The sequence below is a fragment of the Haliaeetus albicilla genome, chromosome W (genome assembly GCF_947461875.1).
Source record: "Haliaeetus albicilla chromosome W, bHalAlb1.1, whole genome shotgun sequence".
Lineage (NCBI taxonomy): Eukaryota > Metazoa > Chordata > Aves > Accipitriformes > Accipitridae > Haliaeetus > Haliaeetus albicilla.
In genome coordinates this window covers 2,988,064-3,009,395 of record NC_091515.1, presented here as the reverse complement: position 1 = coordinate 3,009,395, position 21,332 = coordinate 2,988,064, and the positions used below count along the sequence as shown (strand labels likewise).

The following is a 21,332-nucleotide window of genomic DNA, read 5'->3' as shown; positions in this document are numbered from 1 at the left end:
AAACAGCACAAACCAAGAAAGCTTGTCCCGAGCCCTGCAGAAGAAACCCATAGGATGTGCTGTGGCAGAGCCATCAGCCTCCTCAGCCCTTCTCCTGCCTCTCCTCCATCTTCAAAACTGAAGACTGTTGCCTGAGATTTATTCTTCCTGGCTTTTAATAAGGTTCAGCAAAAATCTCAGCAGTTGCCCAGAGAAAGGCTTTCCATCCCTGCCTAGCAGCCAGGCCAGAAGTAGTGGTCCCTCCTCATGGCTCCAGCCTTGGACAGATGGAGGGAACAACCAGAGGCCAACTAACAAGCCTCCCAGGTACATATTCCTCCAGAATGAGTTTCATTAGGTTGGTATCATCGAGAACAACTGCAAAATACTGAGCCTGAAGGACATGTCTAGAAGCAGTGTCCTCTAGAAAAGCTACTTTTAAAGCTATTTTTTTAATCCATAGAAAAGGCCCAGACTGTTAAATTCCCAGAGTACAGCATCCAAAAGCAAAAAAAAAAAAAAAAAAAAAAAAAAGAAGGAAAAAAGCACAACTCCTCACCTGGAATACAACTCGTGATTTTTCCAACAGATATGTCCTCATGTTGGCACCAATGATGTGGTATCTTTTATCAAAGCCGATCTGAATGTATTTCCCAAAGCGACTGCTGTTGTCATTCCTTGTTGTTCTAGCATTTCCAATTGCCTGCATAAAACAAAATTAAGCATTAATTTTTCATTTATTTTTAAAATTTTTTTTAAGCATTTAAATTTGTAATCAGTGTTACATAAACAGTCATGGGAGGATTTGAAGGAAACCCCTTCGCAAATACAGAAGGCAGAGCAACAATGTGACTTTGGGGAGGACTCTTCACTGAAAACGTGGTGTCTCCGGAATTTTTATGGAAGAAAAACGCACATGAACAGCAATGAGTATTTGTACAGCGATTAGATCATCTACATCCCAACAGCCACAGCACTCCTGTTTTGCCTTACAGGATGCCTCCGCCTTTGTTCACAAGTCAACATTGGCAGCTTTCCTGGAGTGGACATGGGCAATGAAGCCCTGTGAGAGGGAGGGAACCAGCTGCAACCTGTCTCCAGATGTTTGGGCTTTGGTCCATAGTTTTAGTGACATGGCCAGAGCCCCTCTGTGCCTCTCCAGCACCCACTTGTCACCTCCTGGGCAAGTAACGCTGCCACACACAGTGGCAGAAGGGAAAGGAGGGAATCCAGCCCATGTGCAACAATCAGGGGTGCAGCACTGAAAAGATGAGAATCCATTGAGCAGCCAAAGGAGCAACTCATGGTGATGCAAGAGGACCAGAGAAAGACAATATTCCACTTCATGGCTACACCAGCTTTATTTTCTACCACCATTCCCCAGTCCTGAGATCACGAGCCTCAAGCAAGCACAGGAGAAGTGATGGAAGGGAATGGACACGTACAGGAAAGAGCTCTCAGGCACCTCTCAAAGGCTGGCTGCCTTTCCCAGGCTCTCCTTGCAGACTGCCTCTACCTACAGCACAGCTCTTGGGGAACATGCCAAGCATGCACGCTTAGCAAAAATCACAGTATTACCTGTAGCATCACATTGACATCATCCAAAACTTTTAATCATGGGACCTGATGCCTCCAGTTGCATGTAGTGGACTCCCCAGGGAATTACTCTGTGCAGTACAGTGCTGCCTACACCAAAGAGGCTGTTGCACATGCAAAGCTGCTCCTTGCTGCCTGCCCCCTCGGCTGCTCCACCTCTCCATCAAGGGTTGAGGGGTCCCAGGCACAATGGCCTCAGCATCACACCCAGAGCAAGCCCTGCCTGCTCCCTGCCCTACCCCTCCACCACCAACCCAACTCCTCTGCTAGCTAATGCACCTCCTTCCCCCAAAGCCCATTTATTTACCCCTTTATCACAGCTCCCCCTTCCCCATCACTTACGGTGCTCCCAGAACCCCCACAGCCCCCACTTCCCACCTCCAACCCTCCAGCACACATCCCAGACCATACATAAAAGCAGCAGGGCAGAGGAAGAGCGCACACACTTCATTTCTGCCCAGAGCCCAATGCCCATTTCCCAGGGAAATAAGGAGTACAAACTGCTACAACAAACACTACTACTAGATATTTTGCATGCCAAATTGAACATCCAGAATACCATCATCATCTTATCTCATGTGCTTTGATTCCTTGTCTATAAAGCGGAGATACCTGCCCCATCTCTCAGCAGGGACATACATACATCCCACGCCATCAAACAGAGCACACCTCAGCGCTAAGGACTATTTCACAACACACACATCCCTCTACTCCATCTTCACACTTTAACTTTGGGTTTTTTGCAAACCAGGCAATTCTCTTTTATGGTTTTTTGCATGGGCAACGTTCTCATTAATTTCCAGTAAAGACAGACAGGTTCCCCAGCCCCAGCACTTCGAAATTACATCCAGAACTGAACACAGGCAAGAAAATTAGAGCAATAAAATTATGGGGTCATATAGGAGAACAGTGTGCACTATGAATTTTTCCTTGGATGCTTTTAAGTGTTCCCAGGTATTGCAGCTACATTTCACAGAGGCACAGGAGATAGGTAAGGAAAGAAGTAAAACAGCATGAAGCCCACACTGCGGCAGATCATTGAGCGTCCTCTGCCAGCCATACACCTGCGTGTTTTTTCTTACTACTCGTCTGCACCATCACTTGTTTTACCATTCCAGCTTGCACTCCACATCAGGCAGCATGATGCTAGACCACGCGTGCTCTCAGGCTGGTTTTCACCCTGGATCAGCCACCACCTCCATGTCTATTAGACAATTTGGCTACGATGCGCTGCAGTAGGAAGCATCCCTGCAGGTTAAGCCAAGCCTAAGGATAAGCACAGAACAACGCTGGGCTCAACTACAGCTGCCCTGCTAGCTCCTGCCTTTAAGAGAAAGTCACACACGTCCAAAGTGCTTAACTGACTTTGGAAAAGCCCAAATCTTGTCTTCATGCTGACTTGGATATTTTACAAATTAAGACATTCTGACTCCAAAATGTGTTTGGAAAATGGGATTTAGGCACAGAGACATTTATTTTCACCATCTGGCCACAATGCACCAAAACTAAGCTGCTTTTTCCCTTTCTTTTATATTTATAAAAGGAAATTTTTTCCTTCAGATCAGGGATTTCCCTATGATGGGACTTGTTATTCCCCTATACGATTGATAGCAACAGAAAAATAACAAAAATAAAACTGCATTGAAATACCTCAAACAGATTAAGTAATCCCTTTCTATTTCATGCCTATACAATTAAAGAAGATTAGGAGGTACCGTGTAGTGGCAAAAGGAGGAGGAAGATGAAGATGATAAAACACTAAAGGTGCCAGCAGCACCGCTCGGGCTCTCTGCTCGAGAGCCCTGGTCAAAGCCCAGCTCCTGGAGCTGTGTTGGGGATGCACAGGCTCAGCTTCAAGACCATTAAATACAGGAGCAATTGGGGTGGGCTAAATGGAGGCTGTCAGTGTATTTCTGCATTTTCAGCCCAGCTCACTGCTGATGTGAGGCTGCAAATCAGGTCTGGCTCACAAGCCCCTATGGCTCTCACTGTTTTCATGACTTCCGGAGAGACACAGTGATCACTGCAAGCAGGACAAAGGAAATCATGCAGCTTTTACCTCCATAATTGGGCTCGATGCAAGGACTTTGGCTTCAATGTTGGTGTCGCTGGCAGAACCACCAACGGTTGCAAAGAAGCGCATGGCATATTTGGCAGAGACAGTCTTTCCAGCACCTGACTCACCACTCACGATGATGGACTGGTTCTTCTCATCCCTGTTGCGGCAGAGAATAAAAGCTTTTGTAAGATAATCCATTTTCTTGTTAACAATTCGTTCACATCCCGCAACCATCTTCCATCTTCACATGCCTCTGTCTCCCTCGCCTTGTTACCACCTACATTATGGATGCTGGACTTATTCCGGACTCTACCAAATAATACACAATTGTGATACATCTCAGCTAAAACATAAAGGACACTCTGAACATCTCCAGAACATCTCTAAGGACTTGCAGAGACAGCGGGAGATGAACACCTGCATGAAGCACTGCTGCTTGCTCGAGCCCGTAGCCCAGCATTGGGAAGCCCATTCCTTACACACCGCAATAACAAACCTCTGCTGTGTGACATTTGTCTGGAGAACTATTAGCAGGCATTGGCTAAATATCAGCTTCTAATACTATATATTTAACACTTCCCTCCAATGCCTTCACTCAAGCATTTGAGATTTTGCTCCACAAAACATGGGCAATTAGTTATGAAACTTGCTCGAGTAGCCCATTGTTGAGCTATTAAAACATAGATACCCACCTGGAAAGGTTTCTCTACACTCAAAATATGTTAAAAATATTGAAGTGTGAAATCAAGCACCCTAAAATTAGGAAACAGCAGAAGTAATTTGGTTCTCTATGCAATTATATGAATATCACTATTTTCACACATATCCCAACATGTGGTTAAATCTTTGACAACAATAATACAAAGCACATCTCTGACATCAGACTCGCATCATCTATTCATCCCCAAATCCTGCCAAATTGTAATCACTGCTACAAAGTGCAGAGGTACTTCTGGGACCAAGTGGTAAGAAAAAAAGGATAAAGAGTTTAAAAGCAATTCCTGGTAGACATCACTAAGCAAAGTTTGTTCAGCTCCTGAAAATTTGCAAACCAAAATAGTTTTTAAGAAGGACTTGCTCATTAATAGATGGATCAGGCAGCCTTACCTTTTCCAAGCACACACCAGATTTCCTTACAAAAGGATACAGGTGTACCAGCACCAGGATAACAGAATTCAAGCAAATACACACCAGACCTTTTTATCTGCACGTACGAAAATGCTTTACAGGAGTGGGAAGCATCATCCTGTCACCGAGGGGCTGAGGCAAACCTTTCTCCAGCCATGATGGGAGCAGCCACTGATGCCCCGTGCCCAGGCTGGTGCTGAGTCGCAGGAGTAGCTCTAATGCCATCAGAACTAGCACAGACCACCAGATACCTACAGACCACAGGACTTATCATGGAGAAGTTGAGGGTGCATCGCCTTATGTAGCTTTTGAGTCTTGCATGGAGCACAGGAGTCATCCAAATGCCTTTTTCTACTTGCAAAATTAATCATTCACATAAAAAAAACTTGCACAAGTCATCACAGCTAAATTAAAATACCCAGTCCTTCCCACCACAGGTGCACAACATGGTACCCACTAGATACGTCCCAATAATTAATCCGTTTAATGTGCTTGAGCTGCAAGGCAGAGAAAGGGCCAAGGCAGTAAGAGAAGCTCATTTTCAGGAGAACTATATCCCTCCAGGCAAAGATCTGCCAGCACCGGGAGCAAGTGCCTCTGCTGCAGTGGGATCTGCTCCCCAGGGCATCGCTGGCACGTCGCAAACCCAGCAACTCTGCAGTTTGGCCACAGACTTTGGGAAGGAGTGAGTTTTCACTGCAGGATTTAATATAAGCTCCCAAAATATCAGAGCTATTGGGGTAAGCTGTAAGTATGTAATTGAGTGTGTTTTTAAATAAGATCAAATTAAACCTCCCAGACTCTGCCCAGCTTTCATGAATCACAGCTGAGTGCAGGCACACAAAATCCTATATATGAGTGCAACAATAAATTTACACCTTGCAGTTCTCTTGACATCAGGAAACACCATAAAAATGCATTTCAATTTAAGATACTCAGTTCAAGTTTATACCAGCGAGAGATGAGAACAGAAGCTAAATGATCGCCATATACCAGTCTTAGACTTCCAACAAAAATACATACATGCTGCAACACCACACCATTACTTTCCTCCACTGTCAGGCATGTACATCTTAATTCCTTCTAGGCTCAAGATAATTGGTTTGGAAAAAAACCTCAGTCAAGTCAAACATGTACTATTTTGGTGCAAACCACAACTTTCAAATACTTCTAGCAGGAGAGGACTGCTGAGCTAATTTCCAGCCGTGTTGATATTTTTCAGGGATCGATTCATAAAGTACTTCTTAATCCATCCCTGGCTAGCTCTACGGCTCTCCTGGGCATCCACCAACAGGAAGGCAAGAGGAACCTCCAACCGCTCCAGCTATCAGGCAGTTAATGCAGAAATACTGGCCGTGAACAGAGCACAACCTCACCCAGGCAGCCAACAACCCAGAGCCGGTGTTCCCAGTGACTCATCCCAGGTGGGGACAGCCTGAACATCTCACTTGCTAAGTCACGGCTGCGTGCCCTCTGCACACGTTGGCAAAGCTATCCTTGACTCTCCCACAGGCAGCCAGCTGGCAGGATCCGGGCACTGGGCTGCCAACGCGTCGGTCTCACACCTTTAGACTTCCACGGGTGTGTGATGAAGCTCTTTTTGTAGCACAAGCCATCAGACACATGAACCCAATGGAGAAAAAACAGTACCAGCTCCAAAGTGAGGAAGGAAGACTAAGCACCAAAACCAGAAGTATGCTGGATAAATCCACAGCAGCAGTTCCCAGGACAGGCGACGGTGGTAATTTATCATGGTTTATCTCTGGCAAAAGTAGATAAGAAGTTTCACATCTGCTTTGATCATCTCCATGGACAGCCACTTGCTGAGCTCCAACAGTGAACTTCCCACGATGGCCATCAGTAGGACGCAACACATAAAACTCCTGTCGGCTACAAGGGAAGGAGCAGACAGAGAGGCTTTGGCACGGCCTGCAAGCATGGATGAACAGACTATCCTTCATCGGAGGTGAGGGAAAAGCAGAAGAAAGAGGCGACAACCGAGATCTCTGCCAGCAAGTACTGGCCCTGCAAAAAGAACTCTGCAAATGCAAAGGTGGCTTGGCCTAGAGCTACACTTGCCTAAAAGTTACTTGAGAATTATTGCTTCTTACCCTTCTCAGCATGACAGGTACTGCCCAAGTGGCAAGTTTCAGGAAACATTTCCCCCCACTTTTTTCTTTAGGCCAGAAGATGAAAGCTACACCAGCCTGGGAGAGATGCTTCAGTTGAAGGAAGCCAATAAGTTCAAAAAAGACAACGCATGCATTACTTGGCATCCAGTCAGCACTGCTACATGGTAATATTTTGTAACCTGTTTGGGTTTTTGGGGTTTTTTTGTTTTGTTTTTTTTCCTAAGATTCATAATTAAGACCTCTCATTACCAATTTTGACCTCTTTCCTAACTTCTCCGTATCAGCTATTGGGTTGTGCCTGGCTGGAGGAGGCAGAGACCAACCCACCAGGGAGCCCATCCAAGGGGCTCTCTAGACCCACAGTCTCTGCAGGCTTCAGGTCCCATCACAAACTGCCTTTTATGTGGCATCCTGAGTTGTTTATTCCTCTCTCTGGCTTGTCTCTTTTCAAAAGTACCATCGTTCTCCAAAAGACACTAAACCTAGCGATAAAAACCACAGCCAACAGCATTTACTGATATTGCAGCCGCTCTGCCAGGTCACATTTTTCCAGAGTTTCTCAAGAATTTGTCCTAATGGCTGATGTGCTGCTACACAAAATGGGCCGAGCGGGTTCTCCACGGCAGAAGAAAACTTCTGAAGTTGTATTATACTAATAAAATAAAAAGAAAGCTGCTGGCTTCCAAGCAAGACAGCAAGGCCACTCAAGCTCCTGCATTTGCAATAATGTGTCTCTTCTGTTGTTTTTTTGGTGGAATATGCATGTTCAGACATTTCTTTTCCAACTTCAGGAATAAAGACTACAGAAACTTTCACTTCTTCAATGTACAAGTTTACCAGCCGCTGGTGCCAGCAGGGAAAGATAGATGAACGCCATGGAGCAGCTGGTAGCAAAGAGGCTGCTCAGTGAGCAGAAATGGTTAAAACCAGGCAGGACTCATTTGTATTCAGCATAAAATAAAAAAATACTGAAACGTTTGGCCATTGTGCAGGCGCGGTATGCAACATGGCTGCTTGAAATACAGTCAGTTTTGGCAGCATCAGCACAGAGGAAAATTACTATGGAAATAAAGCCTGGATAAAATGAAATGTTATGGGTGAATACCAGCTCTGATGCAGCATGGCAATGCTGTCACATCTCCTCTCGGGGCTTATGTGGCTCCTATGCACCTCGCAGCTGCCACCACAGCTTGTTATGCTGCTATGATGTACATCAGTGCTCTTCTCCCCGTGGCAAACAGCTCACGTGATGCACACATGCCAGCGCACAACATGTTCACGCTCGTCCAGCAATGCAGGGCATGCAATGGGGAGTAGGCTTCAACGATGGCTGAAGATGCTGTTCCTACCACATGCCACTGCTACAGCTCAAACCTAGGTATGAAGCACTCAAAGAGGCAACTCCCCAACCTTCAGCCCCATGGGTTTGCAGGACATTTGTTTCTTCACTTAGAGCAGCTTTCCAAGATGACCCACAGCCTGGAAAACTAACACCGTGATCTCAGCTACAGCCTCCATCCATCAGGGACGCCTACAAAACCATCAAGGCACAGAAGTCCAACCAGAACAAAGTCCGGGATTATTTCTTCAAGAGCATCTCCAAAGTTAAGGGCTGGAAGTGTTGGTGGCATCTGATAAAGTGTATGGACTGCCACCTGTCTGTGCAATCTGAACGTTTTGCTTCACTATTTCAGCGCACCCTCTTCAAGCAGTAATACCTGTTCATAATCTGCTATGCAGGTGAGTAACACCTCTCTTTTTTTGCAGACATTTGTTACGTTATGAGCAATACCCGTCAAGACACTCACCCTTGGCCACACACACAGCAAGAGATGGGTGAGGCACCCAGCCCAGCAAAACAAATAAGGTAGTCACTGAAGTTTTCACAATATGTGAAAAATATCACAGAATCATAGAATACTTTGGGTTGGAAGGGACCTCTAAAGGTCATCTAGTCCAACCCCCTGCCATGAGCAGGGACATCTTCCACCAGATCAGGTTGCTCAGAGCCCCGTCCAACCTGACCTGGAATGTTCCCAGGGATGGGGCATCTACCACCTCTCTGGGAAACCTCTTCCAGTGTCTCACCACCCTCATCGTAAAACATTTCTTCTTTATATCTAGTCTGAAAGTCTAGTAGGTATCAGTTTGGTTTTTTGTCTTTATAAAGGCAAATCTAAAGGTGCTGCCTGAGGCAAAAAAAAAAAAAAAAGTCAGTTGTCTACAAAGAGAAAGGGCACTTCAAACAGATATCTGCACTGATTAGGACTAGCTGCTAATCACTAGCCTTTGCATCGAGGCAACAGATTTCCCTGCTTGTTTAAGCAGTCAGTCCTACACCTACAGCAATGCAGAGAACACCGCTACCCTCAGAAGTGCATCCAAACAGCCTGGGAAAGGCATGTAGAAACGTCCAAACTTCAAGCCTGCCCATCTGGACAGAGCTCTCCAACTGTACTAAAAGTTGCACCCATTTTTGTTGCATCGATCAGAACAATCAGAGGTGAGACACTGCTCAGTGTTTCCGTATGCAGTTCTCAGCCTGGGAATATCATTAGTCATTGTAATATATGATTTCCTATCAATTTATCTGGTTAAATCAGGGATGAACATGCCTGGAAACTCTTCACTGCAGGAAAGGGGATAGTCAAGCCATGGCAATAATGAAGGGGTTGATCCCAAGGACACTGATGGTTCCCACCACCCCTCTGTCTGTCAAGAAGAGACAGGGGACATCTCAGTGCACATGTATACATCCAAGATCCTTAGCCTTCACCAACACTGCTTGAAAGGAGGGGTTCTTCAGACCTAAATCACAGTCAGAATTTTTCCAAAGTCAGCTTTCTTTAAAAGCAGTAATGTAAAGCCATGAGAAGGGACCTAGAACTTATAGGACTTGTTTTCATAGTCATTTCTTCAGAAAACCATCAGTAGCACCAGCAGCTTAAGCAAACTACTGCACAACTTCATCCTCATCTCTGCAGTGAGAGCAAAACCAGTTGCACTAAAACCGCAGCTCCTCTGAGAGAGGAAAATATCTGAAGCAAACGAAGGCAGAGCCAGACCCTGTGAATAATTATCAGGGGTCACGCCAGCTCTAATCCTAGATCTGACACTAATTCTCAGCGTTGTGGAACAAGTCAATGAGTCTCTCCACCATGGAAATCATATTTAACCTACTTCTTTCAGGATGCTTGGAGGATTAGTGTTCATAAAGCAATCTGAAGATTAAAAATGCTTTAAGTACTGTAGTTTGAATTTAGCCTGACCACAACGAGAACACCCATAAAGCCCTGATGCACAACAGCCTCTAATACGCTTCTGTACTGACAGTGCTGTGCAGGCTAAAAATGAGCATAGCTATTGCATTGTGTTGTTAGCAATATATAAAAATGCAATGATTTGATTACCACTGAATTGCATCCCCTCAAGTGCTAATGACAGCGATGAAAAAAACCTGAGACTTGTCTAGTTCTGCCTTCAAATGAATAAACAGAAGTTGCACACTGTGAAGATAAAAATCAGAGTGTTGCAGCGTTGTAACGTGGAGAAGAGCTGCCTCTGAAATGGCCTCCGAAGCCAGGAATCGTTCCCATTTCAGTGGGATAACTGGAACTTGGAGCAGCATCGCTGCTGAGAGCAGCAGTAGCTTGTTTTACTCATTGGCTTTAATTTGGGTTTTTAGAATACCACGCCTGGTGTCGCCAAAGCCAATACGAAAACACAACTTTGGGGTAGTTGGACTTCTCCCTCAAAGAAACTCAAGGAGAGATTATTTAGTGTCCAGTCAAACAAGAGTGTTTAAAGGCATGCTTTCTGTTTGCATTATCAAATGTCTGCTGCAAATGCATGTTTTATGCTGCAGCTGTTGAAGCCAGCAGCAACATAAGGATGGCTTTTCAAGTGTTATATATTCATCTGGATCCTTTTCACACTGTATCTTTCATAAATAGCATAGATTACCCTATACAACTTCTTCCCCCCCCCGGTAGATAATTCTTTTTATAGGGTGGCTTATACTGATGGCAGAGGAGAATGAATTTTTTCACCAACAACCTACACCCACATGGGCCACACCACAGCTCCAAAATACACGTTGGCCAGAACCATCCCAGAGCTTACCCATCCTGGTACCATTGCAACTGTAAAGATAACATTGCACCTTAATGCAACGAACTAGAGAAAGAAAACACCAATATCCCACTTCAGCAAGCCCAAATTCTGGTGCAACATCACTCAGCTGTTGCAGGTGTCTCTGGGGGATGTTAGATTATGCACAGCACATCCAGGGTCTTACTCAAGAAGATGCATCAAGGATGATGTACCCACCAGGTCCATCCTGCGCAGCTTCAGAGACGATTTGCTCACACACACCTGGGTTTTAGCAAGAAGCCAGAGAGAAAAATACGGGCTTGAATCTCTGTCTGTCAAGAAGAGACAGGGGACATCTCAGTGCACATGTATACATCCAAGATCCTTAGCCTTCACCAACACTGCTTGAAAGGAGGGGTTCTTCAGACCTAAATCACAGTCAGAATTTTTCCAAAGTCAGCTTTCTTTTGTTTGGCCCTGTCCAAAGTCAGTTTGGCCCTGAATGGAAGAGGATGAGCGTGCAGCACGATGCTCAAAGAACAGGTAAGGTGCAAATTAACCTTATCTTCTGCGGCGGTCACCAGCCGCACAAAGCGTTACCTTCCCTCTGTACAACACTATTTAACACGCATATCAATCTGACGTTTCTAACGCTGAGATCAAATACCACTGTGCAAATTAAGATGTCTTTGCAGAGGTCAGAGCTCTTTTATGCGGTGCTGAGTTGAGTTACTCCTCCTGTGAGAGCAGTGGGAGTCCCACTGGTCCCAGCTCATTAAGGTACTTTCTCTCCGGACTGCTTTGTGCAGCCGGCTGGAAATGCCCCTTCAATAGCAAAGAAAATTCTGCATACTCAAAGTTTCTGCAAAATGCTGAGCTGTCTCCAGTCTTTCCACCAATTCCTGAGGGCAAGCAGGAAGGACGACCTTCTCCCAGGATTTATGCTTTGCATACCCCATTGGGGAAGAACACAGCTCCTCAGCCACACTAAAACGAGGTCAGCAATTCTTTTGTATGCCATTTCTAACGAGAGCGAAACACGCACCCGGCCAATTTTATCAGCTCTCTGGCACCCTGATGCTCTTTTCTGCGCTGGGATCGCACCACAGAGCATCCCTGGCTCCGACCCAAGCCACCCGCAAGGAGCTGGCCCCTGTGGAGCACTGCAGCCCTGCAGATGGAGAAGGCTTTGTACCGTGTCCTCCCAAAAAGCATCACATAAGGGCAAGAATCATGCCAGTTTTCTTCTCCCCAAGCTTGTGAAATGCTACCCCCAGCAGTTCAGCTCTGTGGGCACCAGGAGGACAAGTCAGTTGTTCTTCCACCCCATGGAAAACACCCAGTCCCAGAAAGAAGGTCCTTCCTACAGACTTCATCACCTCAACCACCATCAGCCACTGATGCTTGTAAAACTCCTACACTACAATCTAATTAATTACAGTTGATATACATTAGGAAAACCCCAGAAAGAGATTTTCAGAAATCAGTGGGACCGTTGACTTTTGGGCACACACTGCAAGTTTTCCATCCTCAGGTCTCCAGAACTTCACTGATGATGTGGGACAGCAAGCAGTGGCTGGGAGATGGGCAAGGGCAATCGCAAGTCTTTGTGTTCTGATGTAATTACGATGCTCGTAAACACCATTTTCAATGTTTAATGATATGTGGTGTCACAGCTTTCACACCTTAGAGCTCAAACAGTTCTCCTGCATCACAGCAGTAATAACTTGTCTGAAGTAGCCTATTATGACTCCTTCCAAGTCAATGATATTTCACACGCTCAATCATTACTCTTAGTCAGGCACTGATCTTTCTGTACCTTAAGCTCTCCCATGCCAGTGCTGTCCCATTATGAGTATTTATGATTTTTCTATAAGGGCTGTCTCGTTTATGATTAAAGCTGGGAGCAAATAGCATCATTCTCAGCCCAAATTGCCCAAAAGAAACAAAAAACGAAACTTAAAAAAGAAAAAAAAAAGCATCATTTCGTTGACCACTTATCCTCAGAGCATCTCTGTCCTCTGCCACAGCAGGGCAAGTAAGACTGGAGGGCCTCTCCTCTCCTCCAGTCCTTGGGAAACATTACCTGGAGTCTCTCCCTTTTTTTTTTTTTTTTTTTTACATCACCTCTGGAAAAGTTACATCTAGCTGCTTTTGCAAACCCTGAGGTCTAACACCACCATTGGCATGCTTACTGGATAGCTCTTCCAAAACCTTCTCCCCTCCTCCCTATCCCACTTTTAACTCTAAACAGAAGAGATCCCCTTCAGTTTCTCCCCTTCCCAAATTCAAGGATGTTGAGTGGGTTTTTTTCTTCTGACCCTTTTTTTAGACCAGAGCTTTAGTTTTTGAGATGGCACCTGCTGCAAAAGCCCTGCTGAGCTGCAGCACAGATCAGCCCCACAGCTCGCTGCAAACCCCCGACCCAGCCTCATTCACCAGGAGACCTAAACCCTTCCCTGCCTTTAATATAACACAGCCTTCAGCCTTATTTGTTGTGCCAGTCTAATTCCTCTTGCATCTCTGTCAGGGGTTAATCTCTCTTTTAACTCCTACCTGCTCTCTCATTGTATGGTTTTAAAGCCTCTTGTAAAGCTTGAAATTTGAAGTGCTATCAAAGGACGTCCCCCACTGCGCCCATACCCCTCCCTGCTTCTATTAGACTATGGGTAAGGTCAATGCTGCAATTTCTGCTCTTTTCCAGCCCCAGCATCACACCCCACAGCAAGAGAGAGAGCAGTCGTGGCCATGTACAGCCCCACCGGCACCTGTATCCCTGCAAGACAGAGATCACTTGTGTTGCCTATTAGTGTAGGCAAGCAGTGATTTTTTACACTCGGACATATGCTTTTGAGAGTGCAACGCAAGACCTGGGTGCATTAGCTTCAAACAAAAATGGAAAGCCACTACTAAATAGAGTTACCCATCTACAGTCCAGGTGTTCGAGCATCTAGTGCCAGAAACACCATGCCGGCAGTGGGGCTGAAAAGGGAACACATGCTATTTCCATATAACTTATAAATTCAGAATCACACCGTAGATGCTGACCCTGGTTTGAATTGCAGACACTGGGGGTTATCCGGTACCCACTGAGCTGCAGGCAAGACCGGCGGCCCAGATACACAGAAGCTGAACTCATCCACCAAATCACTCTTGCATTTCTTATTTTATTTCTTCTGCAAGAACTATCAACAACACTGCGAGGAGATCCTCACACCGGGAAGGAGGAAATGCCAGTCTAATCAACAGGTTACCAGAACACTTGCCTTCCCATCGACATTGCAAGGGTCAGTTAAGGTTTGCAGAGCTCCTTCATGCTCCTGGCAGAACGTTAAAATGTTCTGCATTTCCAATTTAGCAGTTATACATGGATCAGATCAAGATATTTTTGTCTGGCCACATGGAACAGCTTTGCAGACATCATACATCTGTGAAAGCATCAGCCTGATGGATGCACAAGTGAATAAAGAGCATGGCACTTCACCCAGTCCATGCACTTCCTAGTAGACTTTTGCAAGTCCTTTATTACTGGAGATGTTTTTCACTGTACGGTTTGAACATTGCACTTATTTTGTGTTTATTAGCTGACATGGACTGCTGCTATGTCATGCTAATTAAAAGGCCCACACACATGATATAATGTTGCTATCGTTGCAAGATCCAGATGTGCTAACTGGAAAACACACAGAATATAGAGCGAGGAGTTTACGATGCTTTTGCGATTTGATTTACAATTTGAGCAAAGACCACGTCACTCCCTGCTCCCCGTTTTTGAAAGTTGCTGGACAACCTTTGGAGGGCCCATTCTCCTGCCCCATTGCCCACAGCAATGCTATTCATACCACATACCTCTATCACCTAGGGCTGTTCAATATTCCATTTTATTAAGTATGATGCATGATTCTTTTTTTTTTTTAAAAAAAAGCCATTAAGAAACGTTACTTGGACTAGCAAGTCCTGTCCTGTGCCCAGAGTGAACCCAACCCATACAAAAGGAAGAAGAGACAGGGGCCAAAGACAGAAAAACCACACAAATATATTCGTTACTGTAGCACACTGCAGTGATTTTCCTAATAGACTCAATTCAGCATCTGGAGACCACACAGTGACTGCACCGTCAAGCTGAGCTGGTCAAGGATAGCTGGGGAGAAGAAAAATGGGGCTGGAGACACAAAGGGAAATAGCTAACTATCTAACTAATATCTAACTACAGCTCCCAAAGGCTGGGAATGGGAAGCTGGTGTTGCACTGTCACTGTGCAAAATTCGGCCACCTCCACGGAGCTGGAAACAACTGATGGTGCATATTCATCAAGAGGAACATGGGTTAGGGTGAGAAGTGAGAAACAATCCCTGCTCCTGTGTGGAAAGCTGCTGGTTGGGCTGACTTCAGCAGATATAAAGTTTCAAGGGGAATTTTTGCTAGACTCCAGGCTTCTGCCCAGAGCAATGACACACAAGGAAATTAGAGCTACCGCTGGGATTTGGGCACACAAGGGATCTTTTGTTCCTCTATAAGAAAAGCAAGAAGCAATCAGCCAGGGCACCAGCGGCTGTGCTGGCTCTCCAGGCGATCCTGGATGTTCCCCCAAAGCTTTCAGTCCGCTTTCAGGAGCGCAAATGCCTTCTGCAACACCCAAAGGTGTAAAAGGCACCAACACCCCACACACCTCGCCAGGTACTATCAGGAGGATGGACACCAAGACCAGAGGAGGACATGGTTGCATTGCCCTGCAGATAATGTGTGTCCCAAAGCACAAATTGCTTCGAACCCCACAGCCTCAGCAATCACTAAACAATCCATCCTTCCACCAACCCCAACACTTGACTCCACCGCTGCCAGTAGCAGCACTTGGAGCGAATTAACTCCATGCTGTGTGTTTTGCCTAAAACAATATTGTTTCAATGAACCAAGTGTGCTTAGTCTCACACTGGGTATGCAGGGAGTTTCTAAAGAGCTGGTCACTGTAAAAATTAGAGGCTGTCACATACGAATTTTAATCACTTGCCTTTTTTTAAGCTGTTTTACATGCAAGTGCTGCAAAGAACTGTCTGCAAAGCATCCTCTTTGGGAAAAGCTTTCATTTAAAGGGGAGTTTTAATGCACGCCCAAATCATAGTAGATATTCAGATGCTTTGTGAACCATTTTGTCCCCAAAAAAAGGCATCGGATATTGTTATTCACCTTCTGCAGCCCCTTGTCCAGCCCACCCACAACTTTTTTTCCTTTTAAATTGGCATTTCCTGATGACAGGACAACACCGGACACAGGATCCAGCAGAGCTTTACAGCCACCTGTGAAGATGCCTCCAGTCCCATCTCATGGACTCTATTGGCTTGAGGCAAGTGAGAAAGCACAGGACAACATCACTAACACTTGTACACCAGCAAATGTCTTAAGTTCTGCCTGGAACCCTGTCTCTACATGGCAACGGTATACTAGAAGCCCAGAGAATTAAAAATCTAGTTGCCTCCAACTTTTCTCATTTAACAGAGAAATCTTATATTTTGTGCCCTTTTTCCTTGCTATCTACTCAATCCCATTCAGTCACCTCCACTTCCAGTCTTCCCAGTGTGCTCTGGGCCACTAATAAAGTTAAAATATACATATACATATTTATTACATGCATATATTATGCATTTTATATTAAATATATTGTATATGTGTGTAAATTTATTATATTTTTTATATTTTTTTTAATATCTATATATGACCTTGCCTTCTGCACTGGAGAAGAGCTATTCAAGGTGACTTCATGTTTCCTGATTATGTCCTTACTCTCTTTGTCCTATAAAAACATGACGCACCTTGCAGCCTTCCTCATCCAGGTCTTCATGAAAAGGATAAAAAGTTTGCCCTCAGAGGACCGCTGCAACTTGAAACCCCGCAGCAAGGGAAAAGCTAGCACCATCAGCTCACTCACACTCTTGCTCAAAGTTTGCACTATTTGCCTGTAGCCCCAAAAAAGTCTCAAGCCCCATCTCAGCAATGCTTTTTTTTGAAGGGTTTATTACCCCAGTGCAGTGTCCAATCTCAAGGAAGCAGTTTACTGAGAGTCAGCTAGTAAGGTTCTGCTCTGCCACACAAATGGCACGAATATTATCCCATGGACACATATAAAAGCAGGAAAATGAAACCACTCATCACGAAACTTGGGCGATGAAGCTCCACCGAACATGGACAAACTCACACAGCAACGACTGCTCAGTGGCTCCAGCAAGTTATGTACTCAGCACCTTTTTGCTCAGTGATGTTGCAGATAACATCAGCTGTTTCCAAGCAGTCTTCCACAGAGAAAGCTTGTTTTACCCATTTCATTTTCTTAGTTACATTGAGGACACTCTTGTTGAGAGAAAACCAGAGAAATTCAAACAGAATGCACATCTGCATTATTATTCTCGCTTTTCTATGATGTGATTTGCACTTAATTTGGTTTCAGAATGAATAATTCCATTGTTTTAAAAAATATATAAGCCTATATATACATATACATACACAAGCACACACTTACATAGATAAATAAAGAAACCCAGAAGGCTAGCCAGAGAGTGGTTTCCTGTTCTCAGTCACATTGCAGATTTGACCTTCTGAGATTGCAGGTTTGAGTTTTATTCCTGGTCTATAGGATGCACCAGACATAATGCAATCTTTTAAAAGCTAAGACACTGCAAGAAGAGTGGTGGTTTTCCACACCGGTTTAGGTTTAACACGCTCACAGACCTCCATCCTGATGGCTGAGCTACCCAAGTACCCATGTCCCACCACACTCATGTGCACCCCCATTGCCTAAAGCAGAGCTGCAGATACAAGGTGTCTCACAGAGTCAGTAATTCAGTTTAAAAAAAAAAAAAAAAAGCCAAAAAGAAGTTTTGTCTAACGCACTACCATCCATCACACATAAGACACCATCCACACACCCTGCTTAAGGAGCTTCACCACTCTCCCTGCAGCACTGCGGAGGGAAAAGCCCAGATCAAACTGCGGAGAACACAATGTCCACCCAGAAGCTTTCAGATTTAAAATATGGTGTGCTACATTTTAAGGCACATTTCAAATAACCAGGCGGATTCCTATAATCCATGTTACAATCTCCTCTCAGCCCCATTTGAATCCCTCTTTTGTACCAAAGCCTGCAATTACCATAATACCAGCCCGAGACAGAAAGTACCAGAGCAGCGCTGAACAGTGAGCATCTCGTTTAAGAGCTTTGAAGGTGGCTATTTCCATGTCCCCCAGCAAACCGAGCACTCCCTACCATCCACAGCCAGCAGTTATAAATTAGATGGGTAGCTGTCAAAAGGAGATTTACCCTGATAAGGGGGAAAGCACAGAGTCGAGCATCCCTGGCTAGAGCTGTCAGTTAGCCCACTGCCTGCAAAAAATATGCAAGGATGTGGGAAAGCACCAAGTCCTCCCAGCACAGACTTCAGGAGAAAAGCAAGTCATTGCCTTATATTTTAGATGTGTGCCCAGGAAAATCCATGGTCCTGTCCACATTGGTCAGCAAAACCCTGACATCTTCTAAAAAGAACGGTGCAGCTTGCTGCTCAGGCCTGGATTCACGTACAAGGACACAGTCCTAAGCCTTCCTCTTTCTCAAGGCAGCTCCCCAAATTTCTAAATTCTTCTCAAAGGGGTTTTGCCCAAAGCACAAGCACTTGCAGGAGGTCTGAATTGCAGGCTGGAGTCAGTTTGGGTACAATCCATCTGATCTCCATCCATGGCAGTGCTCCTCCAGATGCATTTCTGGACTGAAATCTGTCTCATCTTCGATTAGAAACACATCCTCACTCACTCCTTAAAGCCAAGACACAGCAGAAAACAGACTGCAACCCTTGGTAAATGGTTCAGTGCTTACTCTTGCTATTAAAAGCCAGGGCTGTATAAAAATCACAGCTAATCCACAAGCAAATCTAAACACACTGTGCAAGCCCAGACAACTATAATAAAATGATCCCCAGTACAACAACTTTCGGCTTCCTCTCAAGATCTCTTTTAGGTCATGGCTTATCTGGTAAGAACAAAATCCTGCGTCTTCAGCAACACAACACACACAGAAATAAAGTAAAACTCATACCACGTTCATCTGGCAAAGACACTGCTTTGAAGGACCCATAAATACCTCCAAATATCTGCCGGTCACCTCCTAACTCAAAATCACAGCGTCTCCATAAAGACGACTAACATCAGCTTCTGAGTTTAGCCTGATTATCTCACCAAATTATCTGAAGTGTGGTTTCCTCCGAGCTATTAAACATGACATTTGCAGAGTGGTTTGAATTTCTTCCAGGAAACTCATCCAAGCAGCAACAGGAGAAGGATCTCCATCTGAACCACAGTTGCACCAAACCCGTGAGTTCCTGAGGACCACAGAGATCCCCATCAGCCCAGTCTGCCCGGCAGTCTTGGCAGCCAATAACAGGGTCAAGTCAGTGAGCAGAATTAATTAGAAATACCTGACCTCAAAGAGATTTCAGTATGAAGAAGTTCTGCACCGTGCAAGGGAGGCTGCTGCAGGAACCAAGTCTTGCATCTCACAGAAGAGGGCAGAGCTACAGCACCCACCGGTGAAGATGACCACCATGATGGGGAGATTTCATACCAACATGGGGATATAAAAGCATGACAGAAGACCCCATATTCTCAGCAGAGAGGAAAATCTGGAATTTTCACACTCTCTTCCACAACTTCACTTCCAGTTGTGTATTTGCAATATTTAATTGCATATTTGCCTGCTTTTGATATGACAGTTAGATCCGACCCCATTGACTGAGCACCCACTCACCTGGCCATTTGCTTATAGGCTTCCTCTGCCACCGCAAAGATGTGAGGATCCATATCCCCCATGTTTTGGCCACTGTACGCATAGATGACATCTTGTTCGTAGATTGGCAGCTGCTCATATGGATTGATGGCAACAAGTACAATACCTTAGAACAGATAAATAGACAGATACGTTACACACCAAGCACAGAGTTAATACTTCAGGCTTTTCAGGGCTTGCATTAGTTGTTTTGATCAATTTTTTTAAACATGATGCTTGGAGGGAAAAAAAAGGATGAGAAGGGAATGGAGAAGGACTCCTAATTCTTATCTCAGCATCTCCTTCAAAGCGCTATGCTTTGATAGCAAGGCAATAAGCTCCCATACAGCTACAGGCACACTAAACTGGTGAGAAAAGCAAATATATAATCTTCACTGTGTGAAGCCAGAATTTGCAGGAGGAGTGAGAAGAGCTAAACAGTTCCTGAGCCATCACTTCAGAAAAACAACTCCTATGCAACCAAAGCTCTGCTAGACCCAAACAAGTATCCCAGATTTTTCCCTGGCTTAAATTCTAAGTTAAAGCTCATAACAAAGAAGGTACTCAAATCAGAATGAAATGCATAAATCACAGGCAAGGAATGCCAGAGTCTGCATTAAAGCTTTAATATCTCTTTCCTCTCCAACTCTAGGAATGCCGTGCCTGCCCACAGGAGGCAGTGAGCCCAGGAATTAACAAGAGGCAAAGCCACATGTGGTGCTACCTGTGTGCTCGAGGGAGCTGGTCTGCCCCCTGCAAAACTGAAGCACTGACAAATTCCACCTCCAAAGTACCTTCAGGTTTTGCAGGTTTAAATTGTTATTGTAAGGAGCTCCACAGAGCACGTGGATGGTGGGAGTGGGTGCTGTGCTCCCAGCCCAGCCGATTCAGGGCTCGGGCACACTCAAATTACAGCAAAGCACAGGAACTCTCAGCCTGCAGCAAACGCCAGCGTACATGACTTGACCCGCAACGAAAGGCAAAGGCCAGCTAAGTCACGTTACCTGCCTCTGTGGGATATTAACCCAACAGCTTCACCTCACCATGCCCTGCTCCTATCTGTTTGCTTCTTGGTTCTGTTAGGGTCACGCATCTTTTTACCTTAGTTGCCAAAAACATGCCCACAGCCACGATGCAAACCAAGCTGAAGGGCTGTAGTTGCCTCAGCACTGGCTGCCAAATAAGTACTTTTCTCCCCTTCTCAAATACTTTATAACCAAAGCACAAGGTACGTTGCACCCATGCATTGTTTTGTAGCTAAACCTACACCTGCTAAGCCTAAACCCATGTATCTTCACTAGCACGATGCTGTGCTCAAGATTATCATAAACCTTCATGAGACACTGCACTAATGAAACCTCACTGATTTTGGATGAGAGCAGGCTTGCAGCTGACTGGGAGCACACATGCAGCTGCAAAAGGCTGCAAGTTATGCCAGTAGTCTCACATTACACATCATTAAAATATTTAAAGAAAAAGTCACCACTATTACCAGCTGCTAAGGCCACATATTTCAAGGGTGTTACTCTAAAGAAGAGTCTCC

At 45.0% G+C, this 21,332-nt stretch overlaps 1 protein-coding gene across 4 annotated transcripts in view; it reads right to left on the bottom strand.

Moving 5' to 3' along the window:
* MYO5B (myosin VB) overlaps nucleotides 1-21,332 on the bottom strand; it is a 151,963-nt gene that overhangs the window by 94,396 nt on the left and 36,235 nt on the right. For all 4 annotated transcript variants that reach the window (XM_069775237.1, XM_069775238.1, XM_069775239.1 and 1 more), the window contains exons 4-6: nucleotides 19,772-19,916; nucleotides 3,635-3,791; nucleotides 539-682 (exon numbers count right to left, since the gene is read on the bottom strand). In XM_069775237.1, coding sequence (XP_069631338.1) covers nucleotides 539-682; nucleotides 3,635-3,791; nucleotides 19,772-19,916 — 446 coding nt within the window. The remainder of the gene's footprint in view (nucleotides 1-538; nucleotides 683-3,634; nucleotides 3,792-19,771; nucleotides 19,917-21,332) is intronic.